The following is a 23,970-nucleotide window of genomic DNA, read 5'->3' on the forward strand; positions in this document are numbered from 1 at the left end:
GAAAACACCGGGAATTGGAGAAAATACAATGATACATTGTTGACTGGATTGAATGGTCTGAAATGGACAGGCTGTAACCAGTGGGGTTCGTAGGATTTTGTGCTTGAGTCACAGCGAATCACCATCTACATCAATGGTTTCGTTGAGGGCATCAAATGTCATGTTTCCAAGTTTGCTGACAGGTGGGAAAATGAGTATATAAGATGCATAGATATCTTATGGGGACAGAGTCAAGAAGGCACAAGCTGAGGAAGAATGTGGCAATTGGAATATAATGTAGAAAAATGTCAAACCATCCAGACTGATGCACAAAGAAGTATTTCTTAAAATGGTGAGGTTCAACATGATCTAGTTGTTCATGCACACATGGAGGCTTAATAAATGATTTGGCAGGCAAATGCTATGTTAGCCTTTAAACATGAAAGGATTTAAATGTACCAGTAGGAAGACTTACTAGATAGAGGGCTTTTGGAACGTTGCACTTACAATATCATGTACAGTTTTGGAATCTTTATCTAAGAGAGGACTCATTACCAAAGAGAAAGTGCAGAAAAGATTTGCAGGACTTGTTCAAGCATCTCTGTGAGATCAAATTGAGCTGACTGGGTCTATGCTGTTTACAAAGTGAGAGAAATCTCATCAATACTTACAAAGTTTTTATGTGCCTTGACAGGCTAGACGTAGCTATGATATTTCCCCTGGCTAAGAAGTCTAGGACCAGGAGGCAGAACTATGAGTAAGGATTAAGCCATTTATGATGGAAGGGAAATTTTTTCACACGGAAAAGATGGCAAAACTTTGGAATTCTCTACTCAGGAGTTATGTGGAGGGTTACTCATTCAGTTTCTTCAAATCAGAGAAAGATAAATCTTTGACTATTAAGAAAATCAAGGGAAATGGTGACTGTGCATGCAATGAGGCTGAGGTTGCCTAGCCATGGTCTTGATGAAGACTGGGCAGGCTCAACCGGATGGTCTACTTCTGATTCTACTTGTTATCATTTTCTCAACAGCACTATTTTCAATCTACTTTTAAGTTGAAGGATAAAAATTCATCGGTAAATGATCATGAAATCAATATTTCCATGAAACAGTAATTTTTCCGCCTCAAACAGCGAAAAACTTTGGAGCAACGCACACAAAATGCTGGTGGAACACAGCAGGCCAGACAGCATCTATAGGAAGAGGTACAGTCGACGTTTTGGGGCGAGACCCTTTGTCAGGACTAACTGAAAGAAGAGATAGTAAGAGATTTGAAAGTGGGAGGGGAAGGGGGTGATCCGAAATGATAGGAGAAGACAGGAGGAGGAGAGATGGAGCCAAGAGCTGGGAAGTTGATTGGCAAAAGGGATATGAGAGCTGAAGAAGGGGGAAGGATCATGGGATGGGAGACCTATGGAGAAAGAAAGGGGGAGGGGAGCCCAGAGGAAGATGGAGAGCAGGCAAGGAGTGATTGTGAGAGGGACAGAGAAAGAAAAGGGGGGGGGGAGAGCGAGAGAGAGAGAGAGAGAGGAAATAAATAAATAAGGGATGGGGTAAGAACGGGAGGAGGGCCATTAACGGAAGTTAGAGAAATCAATGTTCATGCCATCAGGTTGGAGACTACCCAGACGGAATATAAGGTGTGGTTCCTCCAACCTGAGTGTGGCTTCATCTTGACAGTAGAGGAGGCCACGGATTGACATACCAGAATGGGAATGGGACGTGGAATTAAAATGTGTGGCCACTTGGAGATCCTGCTTTCTCTGGCGGACAGAGCGTAGGTGTTCAGTAAAACGGTCTCCCAGTCTGTGTCGGGTGTCACCAATATATAGAAGGCCACACCGGGAACACCGGACACAGTACACACCTTATCCTCGTTATATGCCAGGGATACGTTCCTTGAAGTTGACGCATAATGTGAATAATTATTTAAATGGAGAAAATAGGGATGCGTTCCAGAGGGCTTCCTAAATATGTTTTATCTGTAACTTATTCACATTTTTATACCAACACGACACAAAGGCAGTATTACAAGACAACATTTGTATTACATTTAATCAATTTAAGGCAATATTCAATGTAATAAATCATAGAAAGTTAACATCCTCTGGTGTACAGTACTCACCAACAGTGGCAGGTATGTTTGCTCCGGGAGATGAGTGGCTGTTGTGGTGTCGGGCAGCTTTACACGGATAAAGTGGATGGTTGTGGGTCGTCAGGATAATATCAAGCACAGCAAGGGGGTGAAGGAAGACTCACAGAACTCTTAGAACTGCCGGCAGCAGCAGATTACAGTGATTTGCATAAAGTGGTGAGGGTTGTTGGCTTGGCAGCATTTTGTTTTTCAGCATAAATTTGCTCGTAGGGAAGAAGGGTTGACGGCAGGGAACGACTGAAATGCTGACTCATGTTCTAAACTTGGGTCCATGTCCATCGCCATTTGTGCCAAGTGTTCTGACTTCCACCATTCCCTCACCGTCGGTAAACTCCCAGGATTTTCAAAATCGTCTGTTGCTTACAGCATCTGAGAGACAGTTCGCGGTAAAAAAATACCCACGCCTTGAATGTGGATTACACCTTGGTCGAGTGGTTGAATCAGTGATGTTGTGTTAGGCAGCAGGAAACGCACTGTTATGTTAGGATCAATGCTGTCCAAATGTTTAGGATGGGCTGGCACATTGTCAAGCAACAAAAGAACTTTAAAGGCAAGATTCTGTTCCTGGCAGTAACGTCGCAGAGCTGTGTTACCTTCAGCTGATGTCGCGCTGTTTATAATTTCCAACGTTTTTTCAAGTGTTAAAGCGGTTCTCTGCCGCTCAGCTGACAGTCCAAGACATAACATCGGACGCTTAGGAAGCATAGTTAAATATTTCAAGCACAAAATCACTGCACCGTAGGTAAAACCAACAAAAGTTTAAGATCGCGCATCCACACCTTGCCAAAACCAATGCAAGAGTGGCGGGAGTGAAATTGTGAGGCGCCCACACATGACTTGTATTGGCAGGAAAGCAGTGCTCCTCACATAACTGTGAATTTTGGATGCATATAACGAGACGTTGGTAGAAATAGGTTCCTCGCGTAACTGTGAATCCGCATAGTCTGAAGACGCATATAACGAGGATAGGGTGTATAGGGTGCCGACTCACAGGTGAAATGTCACCTCACCTGGAAGAACTGTCTGGGGCCCTGAATGGTGGTGAGGGAGGAAGTGTAAGGGCAGGTGTAGCACTTGTTCCGCTTACAAGGATAAGTACCGAGAGGGAGATCGGTGGGAAGGGATGCGGGGGACGAATGAACAAGGGAGTTGCGTAGGGAGCAATCCATGTGGAAAGCAGAAAGGTGGGGAGGGAAAGATGTGCTTGGTGGTGGGGTCTGGTTGGAGGTGACGGAAGTTACGGAGAATAATGTGTTAGACCCGGAGGCTGGTGGGGTGGTAGGTGAGGACAAGGGGAACCCTATCCCTAGTGGGGTGGTGGGAGGATGGGGTGAGAGCAGATGTGCGTGAAATGGGAGAGATGCATTTGAGAGCAGAGTTGATGGTGGAGGAAGGGAAGCCCCTTTCTTTAAAAAAAGGAAGACATCTCCTTCGTCCTGGAATGAAAAGTCTCCTCCTGAGAGCAGATGTGGCGGAGACGGAGGAATTGCGAGAAGGGGACAGCATTTTTGTAAGAAACAGGGTGGAAAGAGGAATAGTCCAGGTAACTGTGAGAGTCAGTAGGCTTATAGTAGACATCACTAGATAAGCTGTCTCCAGAGATAGAGACAGAAAGATCAAGAAATGGGAGGGAGGTGTCGGATATGGACCAGGTAAATTTGAGGGCAAGGGGAAAGTTGGAGGCAAAGTTAATGAAGTCAATGAGCTCAACATGCTCGTTAACTTTGGAGATAACGTTAGAAATTTATTTTTCTGAGCTGCACATTAAGCATTTCTTAGATCAAAGCAAGAGTTGGAATAAAAACATACTTACTGAAATATACTGTGCAAAAATTATCCTTGGTTTCCTATTCATAAAAAGTTGCACTTTTAATTTTTTATAATCGATACGGCATAGTGCTCTTTTCACTTCTTAGTAAGTTTCATGAGTCTTATATTAAATATGGCAATTATTCCACTGCTTTAATTGTTGGATTATTCAAGCTCTTTCATGAAATGATTTAACTCATTACCACTTTTTAAGATCTATTTACATGCAATATGTGCAAACACACACAGACAGAATGCAAGAGTAGAAACGCAGAGTGGATCTCACTTCTCAGGTTCGCCAGAAACTTGAATGCTAGAAGTGATTAAGACCAAATGTCATTTCTAAATGTTCTAATTGATGAAATTAAGTGAGAGCTGATAACAGTACTCACCCTGGAATTAATCGCTGCTCTCATTTAGAAGTCATGAGAGAAAGAGATTTGCTTTGCTAACTAAAAAACGAAAGCAAAATTCAAGGGAAAGGAATGCACATCTTGACGGTTTATATTATTCATTCTCAGCTTGTGGGCAACAGAGAAAGAGCCAGTGTTTATTCACCACACCAAGCTGCCAAGGAGCTGGCAGTGGCTCCTGCCAGCAACTACAGTTGCAAGTAAAAGTTTGTGAACCCTTTGCAATTACCTGGTCTTCTGCATTAATTATTCACAAGATGTGGTCTGATCTTCATCCAAGTCACAATAACAGACAAACACAATTTGCCTAAACTAATAACACACAAACAATTGCACTTCTTGTTAATAATGAGTACACCATTTAAACAATCACAGTCTAGGTTCAAAAAAGTACGTGAACCTCTGGGGTAATGCCTTCTGCAAAACTTATTTGAAGTCAGGGGTTCCAATCAATGAGATGAGATTGGAGGAGTGGGTTGTGGAGGTGCCCTGCCCTATGAACAACACACACACCAAGTCAGGTCCCTGACTGAGCCCGCTCTTCTCAAGAAAGATCTCTCTAAGTGCATCATGCCTCAATCAAAACATCATTCAGAGGACCTTAGAAGAAGAATTGTAGGGATGCATCAAGCTGGAAAAGGCTACAAAAATATTTCTAAAGACCCAAGTATCCATCAGTCCACAGTAAGAGAAACTGTCTACAAATGGAGGAAACTCAGTACTGTTGCTACTCTACCTAGGATTGGGTATGCTGCAAAAATTACACCAAGAGCACAATGTGTAATGCGGAAAAAAAGGTATCAAGACCTGCAGAAATTTCTAGAACTTGCTAAAGTCTCTGTTCATGTGTCCACTATAAGTAAAATCTCATCCCTACACTGGTATTCATGGAAGGACACCACAGAGGAAACAACTGCTGTCTAAAAAAAACATTGTTGCACATCTCAAGTTTGCAAAAGACCACTTGGATGTTCCACAATGCTTCTGGGACAATGTTCTGTGGACAGATGAGACAAATGTTGAACTTTTTGGCAGAAATGCACACCACTATGTTTGGAGGATAAAGGACATTGCAAACCAATACCGAAACCTCATCCCAACTGTGAAGCACGGTGGAAGGAACATCATGGTTTAGGGCTGCTTTGCTGCCTCAGGGCCTGGACAGCTTGCAATCGTTGAGGAAACAATGAATTGAAATTGTATCAAGACATTTTACAGGAGAATGTCAGGGTAGTGGTCCTTCACTTGACGCTTAATAAAAGTTGAATGATGCAACAAGACAATGATGCAAAACATGAGTAAATCAACAACAGAATGGTTTAAAAAGAAGGAATTTTATGCTTTGGAATGGCCAAGTCAGAGTTCAGACTTCAACCCAATTAAGATGCTGTGGCATGACCTACGGCTGTTCATGTAAGGTATCCCAGAAATATGGATGAACTAAAGCAGTTTTGTATTGAGTAAAGGGCTAAAATTCCTCCTTGTCGTTGTGCAAGTCTGATCAGTAGCGACAGGAAAAATTTGGTGGATATTTATTGCTGCTAAAGGAGGTTCAACCAGTTATTAAATACAAGGGTTCACATACTTTTTTTCAGCCTGGACTGTGAATGATTAAACAATGTGTTAAATAAAGACATGAAAAGTACAAATGTCCATGTGTTATTAGTTTAGATAGATTGTGTTTATCTATTATTGTAACTTAGATGAAGATCAGACCACATTTTATGAGTAATTAATGCAGAAAAACAGGTAATTGCAAAGGGTTCACAAACTTTTTCTTGCAACTGTAAGTAACTTGCTACAGCACCTATGAAAATGTTTGAAGATCAATCACATTGATTTATGTCCAGAATCATATATTAGGAAAACAGATTATGGGTGTTAGACTTCTTTTTCTAAAGCAGGGGTTCACAGTGACCCCTCGGCTAATGGCAGGGGTCCAAAAATAAAAAAGGTCGGAAATCCATGTTCAAAAGGAAAATGATACATCAGTTGGGTTCTTGCAACTACTGTATATGATGGCTTCTACTTAATTCAGCTCTTTGTTTCTAATTTTTTAAGATTTTCTCTGTCATAATATAAACTCAAAAAATGAGCCCAAATGGGTTTCAAATGTTCTCTTTAAAATATTCCAAAATACTTGTATGATATAGACATAATAAGAAATTGAATGCCTTCATCTTACTAAAGTATGCATCCAATTTCTTGTTTTTAAGTAAACTTTTCAATCTCTGCCACCAAGAAGGAAAAGTGCAGCACGTGCTTGGGAAAATAAAAGCCTCCACGTTTCCTTCCCAGTCACACCAAACTTTCAAGCATGTAATCACCACTGATTCATTGTTGCTGGGTGAAATCTTTGAGACTACCTGAATGATGGCACTGCAGGAACACCTTGGTCACACGACCACAGATCTGCACCTTTTCATGGACATCAGCTATCCTCACTCCTGACAAACCTTTTATAAAGTCCTATTAAAATAATGGCAATTTCATATAAATATACTTCACAACAGATATATCTATTACCTATCATCAAAGATCCCCATAATCTAGTCCATGCCAAATTTACACAGACGCTATTGAGCAGGAGGTACAGAAGCCTGAAGTGCCACAGTTGCTTCCCTTCTACCATTCGATTCTTCAACCAACCAGCAAAAGTCTAACTGCTACAGTTTAGCAACACTATGACTGCAGTAACCACCTTGCACTTTGGATTTCCAAAATACAGGTGCAATTCCTATGAACTGAAAAGGCATACCAACAATGCAGATGAATGAATCGTCCATTGTAGAAACAAACCAGAGGAATGGATTCTAGTTCACCCCATGTTTCCTTCATGGTTCCTGATGATCCTTACCCTATTCCTCCGAATAAGCCTGAATTGCTCTCTGCACTTGGGTGACTTCACAGGCATAAGATATTTCCTTAGACACCCTTTTGACACAAATTGTCTAAAAATTTTTTTGGAGGCATAGGTCTCAGTTTCCCACCATCAACGTTGTGAAGCTAACTTCTCTGAATACCCAATACTTCTAACCTTAACAAATCATTTATTGATGTGCTAAATTATGTTATTCATTTGGTCTGCAAGCTTCCTGAAACTAAGCAATCTATTCAGCCTGTCCATTTTGAAACAGCCAAGTTAAGTAACCCATTGTCTTATACTGCACTCATGAGCAGTAATAAATCAGCTCCTACTTCTAGACCCTACTTCTCACAGAACACCTGCTATATACAGAGTTTGTTTGCAAAGTTGGGCTTTTAACTTCAAACTGATTGCTGTTTTCCAGTTACATGTTAAGAACTGAAGACTGACTCCCATTCACGACCAGAAACCAAACAACTATTATCAATTGGAAGTTTTCTCAAAAGTGTTTGGTATCATAAGTGGCAGCAACTATGTTTAGAAAGCAGGCTTTGTAAAACATGAGAAACAGGCTCACTGGCCTAGGAAGCTAAAACCTATTACAATTGCTCCCATGAATCAGCAGATGCACAGCAGCATCACACTGAAAGAGCAAAAGACTTAACTCTATTGCAGTTTGTTACATCATACAGAAACTTCTTACACGCTTCACACATAATAAACTACTTTGAAGCGCAGTTTCTATTATGCTGTAGGCAAACACCACATTTTGTATAAAACAAAATTCCATCAAACAATGAGAAGAATAATCAGCTACTTTTTAAGTATTGCTTATCATGGGGAAAACATTGGCATGGCAACTCTGAGGAATTGGTTCATTTCTTCAAATAGGATGACATAATCATGAAAATATATTTCAATTTAATGTTATAATAAAGAGCAAGATTACAGAAACATAATTTTAGATTATATATTGAAGCTCTATAACTGAAATTATATCTACAATCTGCTGACACAATCAAAGCTGACAATCAGCCAAATCCATACTTTCCTTCAAAGACCAGCAGGAATGTCAATTCATTCTCCTGATATGTATTAAATGGACAGTCCTACGTAACTGGTCAATATTTACTATTCGGTTTCAAATGCGAATAATATTAATTGTAAATCAGGTTATTATTGTCACATGTATGGAAGGAGAGTGAAAAAACATCTTGCATAACATTCATTACCACAATGCACTGAGGTAGTACAAGGTTAAATAATAACATATTGCAGAATAAAATGTTATAGCTGTAAAAAATGCAGTGCAGGCATACAATAAGGTGTAAGGTCATAGCAGGGGAGATTGTAAGGCTAGCAGTCCATCTTATCACAATAAGACCATAAGGTCTGCTCCACTGTTAGCTCATGGCTGAATTATGTTCCCTCTCAACCCCATTATCTCGCCTTCTCCCATTATCTTTGACATCCTTACCAATTAATTACCTATTAACCTTTGCTTTAAAGACACCAAATGGCTTGGCCTTCACAGCTGTCTGTGGCAATAACTTCCACAGATTCATCAACCCCTACCTAAAGAAATTCTTCCTCATCTCTGTTCCGAATGGGCATCCCTCCATTCTGAGGCTGTGCCCTCTGGTCCTAGACTTACCCACGACACCCTCTCCACATCCACTCACAGTAGGAAACGACTCAGTAGTATTATAACAGAGGGATAGAAGCTGTTTCTGATAAGTGCTTTCAGGCTTATCCATCTTCGGCCCAATGGGAAGTGGGAGAAGAAAGAATGTCAGGTGACTGGGGTCTGATTATGCTGGCTGTTTTATCTCAGCTCTGAGAAGTGTAGACATAGAGAGGAGGGTGGTTTCCACTTGCTATAAGGAGAGAACGGACAAACTTGCGTTGTTTTCTCTGGAGTGGGGGAGATCTGATAGAGGCTTATAACATCAGAGGTGCAGAGGGACCTAGGAGTCCTCGTGCAAGGCTCCAAGCAGGTTGAGTCTGTAGTAAAGAAGGCAAATGCAATGTTTCATTTATTTCAAGGGGAATACAATATAAAAACAAGGAGATACTGCTGAACCTTTATAAGACACAAGTCAGGCCGCACTTGAAAGATTGAAAGAATTAATTTTTTTCGCTTAAGTTGACATACAATGAGAGGAGGCATGATAGATGTGTTCAAAATCATTAAGGATATAAGGAAGGTGGATGCCTGCTGCCACTTCACAATTAATCCATCATCGAGGCCATGTGGCCATAGGTGGAGACTGGTTATGGAGAGGTTTCAGACTAACATCAGGAAGCAATTCTCTACACAGTGAGTTGTGAACACGTGGGACAAACAGTCCGAACTTTCAAAACTTTCTAATGTTCGAATGAAGAGTTGATGCTTCAGGCCGAAACCCTTCATCTGGACTGAAAACCAAGGGGGAAGAAGACAGAATAAGAAGATTGGAGGACGGGAAAAGAGTACTAGCTAGGGGGTGATAGGTGAAGCCAGCTGGGAGGGAGAGGAAGTAATAAGCAGGGAGGTGACAGATGGAAAAGGTAAAGGGCTGGAGAAGAGGGAATCTGGTAGGAGAGTGGACCATGGGAGAATGGGAAGATGGAGGGGAACCAGAGGGAGGTGATAGGCAGATGAGAAGAGAAGGAGTGTTAGAGTGAGTTTTTTTGGGTAGATGATTTGTTTACACTTAAATGACTTTGGCCACCAGACTTCTATTTGACAAAGTACTGTGGATTGAGTACACAACAATGTGCTTCTTAAAACGGTGTGAATGCCAGATGCTTCTGGCGCCATAGTTTGACCGGATGCTGTTTTTTCGAAGACAGTATTATCTATACATTATCAATATTAATCGTCTTTTATGTTAGCACGTAAAATGCCAAATAAATGTATTGCGGATTTAACTTGCATTCCTAAAGGCTGTGGATACCAACCCAGACATGTTGGCGTCAGAAGGAAAGGATGAAGTCAGAAGGTGTGATGATTTGTATGTATCTTCAAAAGGAAGCATTGTCTATTAACTTTTTAAGTAGCGATTGCCTTTGTGTTCAGCATATAAATATCGAGCCCACATTGGGCTAGCAGACCTTTCTACCGAAAGCGTCTCTGTCCGTATGATACCTGCTGTACCTTGTTGTGTCAAATAAAGAAGCTGCTTTGTATCTACCAGTGACTCTGTCTCTCCAGTGATTTCATCCACCCTACAACAGGAGTAAGAGGGAAGACCGAATGTAGAATAGAAAAGGAGAGAGATGGGGGCAGGGGGGGAGAAATTACTGGACGTTAGAGAAATCAATGTTCATGCCATTGGGTTGGAGGCTACCCAAACAGAATACGAAGTGTTGCTCCTCCAATCTCAGAGTAGCCACTTAATGGCAATAGAGGAGGCTATGATCCAACATGCTGGAATGGGAATGGGGGGTGGAATTAAAATGGTTGGCTACCAGGAAATCTTCTGTATTGCTGACAGAGCAAAGGTGCTCAACAAACCTTTCCAAAGGTCTTGGCTTGAAATATTGACTCTATATTCCTCTGCATGGAAGCTGTCTGACCTGCTGAAATCCTCCAGCATTTTGTGCGTGTTACTCTGGATTTCTAGCAAACTGTAGAATCTCGTGTTCTTGACTCAACTACAACAAAGCCAATGCAAGCTTAATGAACATCACAATTATCTCCCATCTGGGCATAATGTAGTCTGCTGGACTCAAAATCAAACTCTCCAACTTCAGAATTTCACTATTTTTTTGTATTTTCTGGCTTCTGTGAATGTCCCACAACCTTTTCATTCATAGTACATCAGCTAATGGATTTTAACTTCTCCTTAACTCCCATATTATGTCTCCATTCTCACTCAATCAGATACTCTTTCCTTGCTCCACCCAATCCTCTCCCCATCTTCTACTAATTTGTTTCTTTGTTTCCCTGTTCTGATGAAGGTTCTTGTAACCATTTCACTGTCCATGGATACCTTCATCTCTGACCTTAAAACCTTTGAAATAATTTTGAGTTTTCATCCAATCTCTGTGGAACAGGAGCCCGAGAGGCTAGCTGGCCACTGCTACTCTGTCCTAGTGTAAATAACTAAGTGATTAGCCAGAACAAAATAGCTCACAATTTCTCTAGCAAAGCTGATTGGGTTTAATGGCCTCCTGTATGATATACTAGCTTAAGATTTATACAGTATTGGAAAGACATTTTGTAAGTATAAATCTGTGCAATTTTATAATTTGAGTGGCATAAAATTACCATTGTTTAGTAACTCAACTTCTATAGCTAGCTATTAATTACTTTGTGCCTAAGATAGAAAATATTTCTAATTTACAGCACAAACACCTTCAAATTAACTGGTTCAAGAATTTTAGAAAAAATTAAGTGTTGAGTTGTGTCTTCCCTAAAATTAAAGATTTTTAAGGCAAAATTAGTAGCTTATTTGAGGTTTCCATAAGACCGTAAGATATAGAAGAAGAAGCAGGCCATTCGGCCCATTGAGTCTGCTCCGTCATTCAATCATGGGCTGATCCAATTCCTCCAGTGTTTCCTGAAGATCTCCTCTATATCTTGAAGGAAAGTCTATTTAGGAGCTTAGAGAGACAGTGCTGTTTTCACTGAAACATTGATTAATTCACACTGATTGCAGGAAAACAGTTCATGCTATCAATTTTAAAAGACGAGTCCAAGTAAAATAAGTTCTGTCTTTTTTGCTATATTGATTTTCATCCATTTTGTCAGATAATACATAATATAGTGAATTGCAGTTTTAAATTATTACAAAATTACATAAAAATACAGAAAATATTCAGTCTATTTAATGTCAACAAAGATGTGATATGAAAGATAAAAAGAACTTGAGATTGCACCTATCGTGTACACTGCTGAAAAAGTATGGATCAAGATGCAACAGTGGTTTTCAAATGGGAATTGGAAAACTATTTTTGAAGTCTAAATAGTTGAAGTTAAAACAGTTGCAGGCAATGGGCAAAAAAAAAGAGTAAATGGGATTTCTCCACGGAGGTAACACAGACTCAAGTGGGCCAACCGACTTAGATCCTTCTGAATATAACAACTATATAATTTTCATCTTTTGAAAATGGCTTAAATGCTTCACTCTGAAGAATACTAATATTCCTTTAATGTGCCTGCTTACAACTTGGACACAACAGATTGTTTTATTTTCCATTTATCGTCTATTTTTAAAAAATATTCCGAACTTGCTCAAGTCTTCTGTGCAACTCTCTATAAGCCTTCATTCTGTGAAGCACATGCACTAGGCTAACATCAACCCAATGAATGATATTTGGAATACATCCACTTCTTACCATCACCGTTAGACTCTTTCCGTAAGTTAATCGGAGCATGAACAATTTTTTCCTCACTTCTTTCCACAAAAGATAACACACTTCGCAAAGATGGACAATTATTTTGAATACCACTTAAACATAAAATAATATTTCTAAGTCACATGCCTACAACTCCTGTGCCTTGAGTTATTACTTCAGAATGTTTGGAAGTGCATCCGCTATTTTACATAAAAATAATTAAAGCTGAGTGCAATTTTAGATCCTATTACACTTGTGATGTACCACAGTGTAAACAGTTATTTTTGCGGTAGCCTCAGGAGATTAAATTAAGTTCACAAAAGGCCAAGTTGCAAAGAGTTTGTGGAAGTAATAGGCTTACTGCTCTGACTTATCTTTTCTTATTCCACATCTCCATGGATGACATACTTACCTAAAGTATACAAATCTTCTAAGTAGATTTTCATGTGTTTTTGACAAGTTCACAGAATCTAAAAGATTATTATAGGCAAAATGTATTCAGTATAACGTTTCCACACTTAATAACTCAATTTGGTTATGAGACACTTTTATTTATAACTAGATTGCTTTTCATCCTTTATTGCTTCAATCAAAACTGGGCCACTCCACCAATGCTCATTAGAAATAGGAGTGATTACAGTCTTTCCAGAGCTGTATGTTGACCAAGCGGCATCCCCAGGAAGAATTGTTGACAGCTAGATATAGACTATGTATCCAGTATTAAGTTTTCTCAAATGACATATTTCTTAAAAATGGTACCCTTTTCTATCCTGGATACCAGTCAATGCAAAATTAAAACGTGCTTCATGGTTAAGCTCCCATTATAATTGTCCGTCGGCAGAACAGATCCTTAATGAGTTAAGGGACTTAACAAAAGTGGGTTTCTGTGACCATAAAACTAAGGATAAGTATCGTTGCATCATATATCTCTGAATGTTGATTTATGCTCATCAACTTGAAATTGATAGGGTGTCTGTAAGGAGTTTGCATGTTCTCCCCATGACCACGAGGCTTTCCTTCCGCAGTCCAAAAATGTACGAATTAGTAGGTTAATTGGTCATTGTACATTGTCCCGTGATTAGGCTAGGATTAAATCGGGGTTTACTGGATGGTGTGGCTCGAACAGCTGGAAGGGCTTATTCTGCACCGTATCTCAATAAGTAAATGAAAGTACTTTCCATTTGGACGTCTGTTGTCAGCAGCAAGAATTATGAGGTCAGAACTTCAAGTTCCAGGACACACAGAATAAATTCCCTCACTTTAAAACTGACTTTTTTCTTCTCCTTTAAAAGGGCACGGCAGCAAAAATTTCTGTCCCCTTTGCATATGATTGTTCTTGGAGTGCAAACAGGTGAGATGTTGTGTTCTGTTCCTGTCCAATGGAAGTTAGGTTGATACCACCAAAGTTATCTGTATTTGTGGGACGGGAATTTCTTTTGGACACATTGGGCAATTGCAAAGCACATGGAGAGCACATAATGGATATGATACCCTACTTCATGTTTACAATAAATAAGGCTGAAAATCAAACAAAATGCAAAAATTGCTGCTAGCTCAATATCATCTGTTTTCCACAGCCATTCTAGTGAAATTTATACTCTAGAATATAAGCATTTCTTTTTTTCACAACACATTACCCTAAATGAAGCTGCTTCACAAAATAAGCATTCTGATTACAGAAATTTATAGCAACAAAGCATATTGCTCAACTTTAAAGTTGTACATATTTGGAACAGCCTGGAGGAAATGGTCTAAGGACAAAAAGTACCAGCTGCTCATAGCAACATTATACGCAAGCTGGGAAGGGGAGTGTCTGCTATCAGACATCTTAGAAAGCAAACCCTTTAAACTATTCACTATCATTGAATTTAGAAGAAAAGCTAATCCTCAGGCATTTTCACATTTCTCTGTTCCGAATACTTAATCTGTTTATTGAATACGTTCAAACAAATAGGGAAAGGGGCAGAGTAGTTCAACAAGGACTAAATTAAATGATTAGATATAAGTTTATCTAAAGAACAGCAATGTGGACCAGAAGAGTAATTAATAATAAAGATATTGTAACTGATACTGTAGAAATGGAACCGACAAGTGTATTTGCAAAATGTTCTATGCAAACACCAATCAACAAAGAGGAGTTATCTTATTGAAGACACCAGTCCTCAGCTAGATTCCAGACAGATTTGCAGAAAAGGTTTTCTTACAAAGAATTAGCATCTGTGAGAGAATATTTAACTTCATGGTGATTTTTGTCTTACTGGGAGATCCAAGAATATAATTCAGGGTGAAAAATACAAAAACAAAATACAATTCTTCCCATTTCTTTTCCAGTCCTGATGAAGGGTCTCGGCCTGAAATGTCAACCATTTATTCCCATCCATACAGTGGCACGTAAAAGTTTGGGCACCCCGGTCAAAATTTCTGTTACTGTGAATAGCTAAGCGAGTAAAAGATGAACTGATTTCCAAAAGGCATAAAGTTAAAGATGACACATTTCTTTAATATTTTAAGCAAGATTACTTTCTCATTTCCATCTTTTACAGTTTCAAAATAACAAAAAAGGAAAAGGGCCCGAAGCAAAAGTTTGAGCACCCTGCATGGTCAGTACTTAGTAACGCCCCCTTTGGCAAGTATCACAGCTTGCAAACACTTTTTGTAGCCAGCTACGAGTCTTTCAATTCTTGTTTGGGGAACTTTCGCCCATTCTTCCTTGCAAAAGACTTCTAGTTCTGTGAGATTCTTGGGCTGCCTTGCATACACTGCTCTTTTGAGATTCATCCACAGATTTTCGACGATGTTTAGATCGGGGGACTGTGAGGGCTACGGCAAAGTCTTCAGTTTGCGCCTCTTGAGGTAGTCCATTGTGGATTTTGAGGTGTGTTTAGGATCATTATCCTGTTGTAGAAGCCATCCTCTTTTCATCTTCGGCTTTTTTACAGACGGTGTGATGTTTGCTTCCAGAATTTGCTGGTATTTAATTGAATTCATTCTTCCCTCTACCAGTGAAATGTTCCCCGTGCCACTGGCTGCAACACAAGCCCAAAGCATGATCAATCCACCCCCGAGCTTAACAGTTGGAGAGGGGTTCTTTTCATGAAATTCTGCACTCTTTTCTCTCCAAACATACCTTTGCTCATTGCAGCCAAAAAGTTCTATTTTAACTTCATCAGTCCACAGGACTTGTTTCCAAAATGCATCAGGCTTGTTTAGATGTTCCTTTGCAAACTTATTATGCTGAATTTTGTGGTGAGGACACAGGAAAGGTTTTCTTCTGATGACTCTTCCATGAATGTTATATTTGTGCAGGTGTTGCTGCACAGTAGAACAGTGCACCACCACACCAGAGTCTGCTAAATCTTCCTGAAGGTCTTTTGCAGTCAAACGGGGGTTTTGGTTTGCCTTTCTAGCAATCCTACAAGTAGTTCTCTCAGAAAGTTTTCTTGGTCTTCCAGACCTCAACTTGACCTCCACCGTTCCTGTTAACTGCCATTTCTTAATTACATTACGAACTGAGGAAACGGCTACCTGAAAACGCTTTGCTATCTTCTTATAGCCTTCTCCTGCTTTGTCAGCATCATTTATTTTAATTTTCAGAGTGCTAGGCAGCTGCTTAGAGGAGCCCACGGCTGCTGATTGTTGGGATAAGGTTTGAGGAGTCAGGGTATTTATAAAGCTTTGATATTTGCATCACCTGGCCTTTCCTAAGAATGACTGTGAACAAGCCATAGCCTTAACAAGCTTAGGAAGGTCTGAGACCTTGGTGAAAGTTACCTGAGAGCTCAAATCTCTTCGGGTGCACAAACTTTTGCATAGTGCTCCTTTCCTTTTTTTCCACTCTAAAATTGTACAAAACAAAAATAATACACTAAACTTGCTTAATCTTGTTGAAAACGATGTTCCATCTTTAACTTTATGACTTTTGGAGATCAGTTCATTTTTTACTCACTTAACTATTTATAGTAACAGAAATTTTGACCGGGATGCCCAAACTTTTGCATGCCACTGTAGATGCTATCTGACCTACTGAGCTCCTCCTGCACATTGGGTGCATTGCTCTAGATTTCCATCATTTGCAGAACCTTTTGTGTCAAAGAATTTAAAACTTGTATATTATTGAGACTCACATAATGCCAAGACATTTTAAAGCATATTTCAGCCACTAAAGTACTTCTGAAATGTTGCCACTATTTTACCCAGAAAATGTAATGGGTACTTTGCACTAAAGGGGTTCTACAGTTAACAGAGTATAATAACCAGTTGGGATACTACGTAAGGAACTGCAGATATTGGAATCCAGTGCAAAAAATAAACTGATGGAAGAACTCAGCAGGTGGAGACAAAGGGGTGGTTGATGCTTTGGGTTGAGAACTCAGAGTATAGAGAGGAGATAGCCAGTATAAAGATGTGAAAGGAAGGGGTGAGACAAGAGCTGGCAGGTGAGAGCTGAAGGATGGAATGATTGCTAGTCACAGCAATGTGGGAGAGGGACATATACGAGAGTTTTGAGAAAGAGAGATTGGTTGGTAGATGATTGGTAAGAACACAAGGCAAAAAAAAGAGATAGACAGACAGACCTGGGTAGAGGAGGAAATGGGGAAGGATAGAGACAAAGACTTGTAGGTGATAGGTAGAACCAAATAAGGGAAGGGATGGGCAGACAGAACCAGGCAGGGAAGAACTTAGGGTATGTGAAGCAAAGGAGAAAAAAAATGCAGAATCCTATATTTCACTCTCCTCTCCTATCAGATTCCTTCATCTCCAGCCCTTTACCATTCTCAGCCACCTGGCTATACCTCTCACCTTCTAGCTATCCCTCTTCCTCTCCCCCTTCCCACCTTTTTTATTCAGGTGTCTTCCTCCTTCCTTTCCAGTCCTGGAGAAGGGTCTTGGCCCGAACGATCGACAGTTTGTTCATTTCTGTGGATGCTGTCTGATCTGCTGAGTTCCTCCAGCATTTTGTTATGTTGCCTTGAATTTCTTGCGTTTGATTAATGGATAGGAAACAGGTCAAAACTGACTTTTATATGTTAGCAATGGTGATCCAAATAAGTGAATAGAGTCCAGATTTTTAGAGAAAAAAATTTTATGGCCTTTATTCGAGCTCGGCTTTAAAATTGGGCCAATCTGTCAGTATTAAACACAATGGAGAAAATAAAGCATTCAGCAACATTAAAATATCATTGGTAATGGATGATCTAATGCTCTCAAACTGTACAAACAAAATATACCCTGCAGAAGCCACAAATTATTTGTTGCCAGCTCCTGTGATCTTCAGTAGCAGACAGAACTGACATTTCACAAGGAAAAAAAATGGGAAATTTGGGAATTTGTTAAAGAATATCATCAACTCCCTTATGTTTTTCTGACTTGTGCACTGTCAAGTACAGTGTTTCAAAAAACATTAAATATTCTTAGACTCTCTTTCAACAGTTAGGCTTGACACTAATCTACAAAGCACAATAGAAATGTACATTACCAGCCTGTCACTTTCAGTAAGATATAGATTTAACCTTTCACTGAAACTTTACTACTGTGCTAATGACAGAAAAGGGAAAATTAACCCCACATGGTCTGGTTCTTATTTTGGAATTTTACATTGAATGTAAGAAGGCTGTTTAGTACTTTATACAGTTTCACAGTTGTTGGAGCTTAATCGCAGAATATATTGTAGTTTTTATCTATACTGAATATGAACACCAATGGAACAGTGAATGGCTTGTAATAGAATTTCACTAGCTGTCATTACATAAAACATCTCCACATTTCTTTCACTATCTGTTCTGTCGCAGTGCAGCAAAAATATAGTGGGTGACTGTTAAGACCGGAAGGATGATATGGTAATCAAATAACTGACAGTTATCTTGAAAGTTGTCAAACCTCTTGAGTGTTGTTCAAGTAAAAGTTTAATTATCATTCAACCATACATATGTATAAAGCTAAACTGAGCAGGATTTCTCTCGGGCCATGGTGCAAAGCACAGTACCTACAGTCACACGCAACATTACAATAGCACATAGAGTCACAAAAATAGTATTAGCATAACTCCCTAAGTGGCATGCTCTGAAGAGTGATGGTGCATGGGACGTTGTCCTGGAGCCACGTTTCTTCAAGAGTAAGTACGTAGAAGATCCTCATTTCACACTGGCTAAGCCACAGATGAAGGCAAGTCAGCTTGTCTTCCAGACAGCGAGCCACTGGAGAGCTACACCGACGGGAGAACTGGTCAGCGGAGGCTGGCCCCCACCCCTGAAAGGATTCCAGTGCATCCACTGTGCCTTTTTCTCTCCCACATTGCAGCATGAGGGCCTGGTTCACGCAATAACTATGGCCACGCAGCTTTCCCACTATTGGTCTCATCAGTAAAATGGACTTGCAGTATTTTATATTACCAATGTCCAACAAGGTCTTGTCATCACAAGAAAAACATTTAAGACATGCATTTGCACCATTTGTTGGACCCTGGAGAGGCCACTGCAACCAACATGCCACCATTTTATTGAATGATGTAAGGACGTGGAGAGCTTGCCACCCAGTCCTTATAGATACTTATACGTACTGTAGAATCAGCTGAGTAGCTCCTTTTAAGGCACCTCCACTACAACTGCTCTCAGACATTGATCATGCTATAAACATCACTGGGATGCTGTGAAGTCTGCCAAGTCTAAATGATGCCTGTGTGTTATTGCATGCAGATAGCCCCAGTTCTCGATGACAGTGTTCACCCAAAACTGAACAATAACTATAAAGGCTGAGGACATTACAATGGCAAATTTTTTGAAGTATCATTGTATGGCAATTACTCATATACAGTTCAATTAGTAGCACTCACTGGTTTAAAAAGACAAAGGCACATCATTTGATGTTCTGGGGCAGTAAGAGATGTGAGGATGATGTAAAGGGGTTTTGCAGGATTGTTAAGTGAACAGGAAAAAGATGTGGAATTTAATGTGGAAAATGTGAGAACACCATTTTGGTTGAAATAAAGAGAGATTGAAAGGTACTGACATTAAGAGGGAACTCAGTCTCTAGGTACAGTGCCTATTAAAAGTATTCCCCCTCCCCCTTGGAGGTTTTCATGTATTATTGTTTTAAAACATTGAATCACTGTAGATTTAGTTTGGCTTTTTTTTTTGACACTGATCAAAAGAAGACTCTTTTATGTTAAAGTGAGAACAGATCTCTACAAAGTCATCCCAATTAATTACAAATATAAAACACAAAATGATTGATTGCATAAGTATTCCCCTCCTTTAATACGACATACCAAATCACCAATGGCGCAGCCAATTTGTTTTGGAGGTCACATAATTCGTTAAAAGAAGATCACCTGTGTGTTGTTAAGGTGTTTCAATTGAATGTAGTAAAATACACCTGTATCTGGAAGATCCAACTGCTGGTGAGTCAGTATCCTGGCAAAAATTACACCATGAAGACAAAAGAACACTCCAAGCAACTCTGCGAACAGGTTATTGAAAAGCACAAGTCAGGAGATGGATACAAGCACATTTCCAAGTCACTGAATATCCCTTGGAGTACAGTTAAGTCAATCATCATGAAATAGAAAGAATATGGCACAGCTGTAAGTATGCCTAGAGCAGGCCATCCTCAAGAAATGAGTGACTATGCAAGAAGGGCACTAATGAGAGAGCCCACCAAGAGACCTACGACAACTCTGGAGAAGTTACAAGTTCAGTGGCTGAGATGGAAGAGACTGTGCATACAACAACTGTTGCCCATGTGCTTCACCAGTTGCAGCTTTATGGAAGAGTGACAAAGAGAAAGCCACTGTTGAAAAAAAACTCACATGAAATCTTGGCTAGCGTCTGCCAAAAGGCATGTGGGAGACTCTGAAATCAGCTGGAAAAAGGTTCTATTGTCTGATCAAACCAAAATTGAGCTTTTTGGCCATTAGACCAAATGCTATGTTTGGGGTAAGCCAAACACAGCACATCATCAAAAACACACAGTGGTGGGTGCGTAGAATGCACTACTAGCAACAGTGGTAGAGGCGGATACAATCAGGTCTTTTAAGAGACTCTTAGGTAGGTACAGGGAGCTTAGGAAAACAGAGAATTATGCAGTAGGGAAATTCCAGTTTCCAAAGTAGGTTACATGGTCGACATAACATTATGGACCGAAGGGCCTGTAATGTTCTGTAGATTTCTATGTTCTATGTATGTATGTTAAAACACCATCCCTACCGTGAAGCATGGTGTTGGCTTCACTGCAGCAGGCCCTGGAAGGCTTATGAAGGTAGGGGGTAAAATGAATGTAGCAAAAGAGAACTGCGACGTGGGAGACTACTTTTTCCCAGCAAGACAATGACCAAAGCTATACAGGAATGGCTTAAAAACAACAAAGTTAATGTCCTGGACTTAGAGTGGCCAAGTTAAAGTCCAGACCTCAAAGAATTGAGAACTTGTGGCTGAATTGGAAAGGGCTGATCACTCACAATCCCCATGCAATCTGACACAGCTCGAGCAGATTTGTAAAGAAGAACAGGGGAGAATTTGCGATGTCCAGATGTGCGAAGTTAATAGAACACCTATCCACACAGACTCAAGGCTGCAATTGCTGTTAAGGTTGCATCAACTAAACACTGACTTGCAGGGGGGTGAATGCAATCAATTATTTTGTTTAATAATTATAATAAATTTAGATCAATTTGTAGAAATGTGTTTTCACTTTGACATGAAATGATCATCACTTTTCTGATAAACAGTGTCAAAAAAAGGCAGATTAAATCCCCTGTGATTCAATATTGTAAAACAACAAAACATGAAAACTTCGGGGGGGGGGGATGTGAGTACTTTTTATAAGCACTTGAAACAAATCACTGAAAGTTAACAAGCACACATTGCATATCAGAGACCAAACAATATATTAGCCTGTGCTGCAAGAGAATTTGAGCTCTATATTAGGAATGTATATATGATTATATGGGGCCCGAGAGAGATTGCTTGTGAAATACTGTGCACAAATGTGGTTCCCTATCTAAGGAAGGATATACTTGTAATAGAGTGCAGGAAAGTTGCACCAGATTGATTACTGGGTTGGTGAGTGTTGCATGAGGATTGACATTAGATTGGTTTCCGCACTTGCAACAGCAAAGGAAAAAAATGTGGTAAGGTCCACCTTGCTTTCTATAATGAAAGTAACATCATACAATATGGCACAACGATCTCTATATCATTAGGGACACAGTGTGGAATAAGCCCCCACCCCTGGCCCATCAAGTCATGCCACCAGAAATCCACCTATTATAACTCTAGCCTAATCATGGTACAATTTATAATGACCAATTCACCTCCTAATTTTTGGACTATAGGAGGAAACTGGAGCACCCAAAGAAACCCACGCATTCCATGGGAGGACGTATAAACTCTTCACAGAGGGACATCAAGATTGAACTGCAAACTTCGATGACCCCCTCCCCCAAGATGTAATAGTGTCATGCTAACCACAATTCTACTGTGTTGCCTATGCATGAACTCCTCAATAATGAAGATCCCTTGCAAAAATGAATAAATTGCAATAAAGTTGATTCCTATTAATTATTGAAATTTCTCAATGTGGATTTTGACATACAACTGCTAATGTGAGGAAGCCAACACTTGTTTCATTAATGTAGGAGAATGATAAGAATTAACAGATTATTTCAGCATATTTCTTGGGATTAATAACACATCAGATGCATACATTAATATAACAATGATCCTTTTCACAGCTCATTGGTATTAATGGATTTCTTTTCTCCTCCTATTTGGAATTCTATAAAAAAGAAAGCTAATCCTTGAATGGCACACTTAATATTTTATTAAATCATTTAGAGGTTAATTTGACTTGGTCCTAATTCAGTGCCAGAAGACTGTTAGCAATGGGTTAATCAAATTAATTAAGCAGCCAGTTATCTTCATTGATTATTATTGCATACAGTGCATGATAAACATAGATCAATAGTTCTTATGGCCATTCTGATGAAGATTGCACTCTGCTTCATTTAATGAACACTACTGCTCGCTGAGAAACTGCAAATTTGATCCTGTTGTGGCCATTCAATAATCCATCTTATTCACATTACATCACCAGGGAGTAATAAAAGAACGATTTCCTAATGGTCATGTTATTGAATTAATCATATTTAACACTTTGCCCCCAAGGAAGAATTGAACTTCAAGATTAACTATATAAAACATGTAATAGGCTAGTTGCACTGAATACATACTGTAGATCTAATCTGCCACATTTTTATTGTTCCAGTCAAAATATCACAAATATCTGGGAAAAGATTACTTACCACTTTTTCTTTATAAACAATGTATTTCAACCATTTAAAATCTTGAGGTTTGAATCCAGCAAAGACGAATAATGAGTCTTTCTCGTACCGTGCTGGTTTCTGAATAGCACCTTCCGGATATGTTATTCGCAGCGTTGTCTTTGAGCCAACGTCTTTTTCAAATCCTTTTACTGGAGCTTCATTAAGTCTGCAAAATAAATTAGCAGAAAGCATACAATATTAGAAAAGAAGTTTCCTTTAACTGTTTTTTCAGACTGTGCACCCAAAAGCTTACCAAGGCAAGAATAATACTACTTTCCACAACTAACTTCTTATTCATTGCGCTGGACAGGCAACGGTTATCACAATGTTTCAATTTTACAATTTCTACTTTAAAATACTACTTCAAGCTGCTTCTCAAGATGAATTGAAGCAGGGTTGGCGAGCTTTGCCAAAATTGGCAACAATCTTTTAAAAATTCTCTCGCATGCCATGGTAATTTTGAGCAGAAATTATCATTGATTAATGAATTAGTAACAATAATTTATTGAGGAAAAAGGTTGACTCCTGTTGCTTATTTATGTGTATTCACTGTTTTACCTATTTCAAAAAAAGTATAACATTGAAATAAGTGAAGATTTTAGAAAACCTGATCAAGAATGTTTCATTGTAATCTTTCAAAAAGACAATTGAAAAATAAGCAACACACATCAAAGTTGCTGGTGAACGCAACAGGTCAGGCAGCACCTCTAGGAAGAGGTACAGTCGACGTTTCAGGCCGAGACCCTTCGTCAGGACTAACTGAAGGAAGAGATAGTAAGAGATCCCCATCCCCCTCCCACTTTCAAATCTCTTACTAAGTCTTCCTTCAGTTAGTCCTGACAAAGGGTCCCAGTCTGAAACATCGACTGTACCTCTTCCTAGAGATGCTGCCTGACCTGCTGCATTCACCAGCAATTTTGATGTGTGTGACTGACGAAGGGTCTCGGCCTGAAGCGTCGACTGTACCTCTTCCTAGAGATGCTGCCTGACCTGCTGCGTTCACCAGCAATTTTGATGTGTGTTGCTTGAATTTCCAGCATCTGCAGAATTCCTCGTGTTTGCGAATTGAAAAACAACATCATTTACAAATAGTATTGTTATTT

At 39.6% G+C, this 23,970-nt stretch overlaps 1 protein-coding gene across 11 annotated transcripts in view; it reads right to left on the reverse strand.

The window, feature by feature from the left end:
• Nucleotides 1-23,970, reverse strand: part of LOC134354971 (CMP-N-acetylneuraminate-beta-1,4-galactoside alpha-2,3-sialyltransferase-like) — a 568,489-nt gene that overhangs the window by 131,710 nt on the left and 412,809 nt on the right. For all 11 annotated transcript variants that reach the window (XR_010019938.1, XR_010019940.1, XR_010019939.1 and 8 more), the window contains one exon: nucleotides 22,847-23,033. Coding sequence is in view for 8 of the 11 variants with exons in the window: in XM_063064549.1 (XP_062920619.1) it covers nucleotides 22,847-23,033 (187 nt within the window). In the remaining 3 variants the exon portion in view is untranslated. The remainder of the gene's footprint in view (nucleotides 1-22,846; nucleotides 23,034-23,970) is intronic.

Source organism: Mobula hypostoma, chromosome 12 (genome assembly GCF_963921235.1).
Source record: "Mobula hypostoma chromosome 12, sMobHyp1.1, whole genome shotgun sequence".
NCBI classification, from domain to species: domain Eukaryota; kingdom Metazoa; phylum Chordata; class Chondrichthyes; order Myliobatiformes; family Myliobatidae; genus Mobula; species Mobula hypostoma.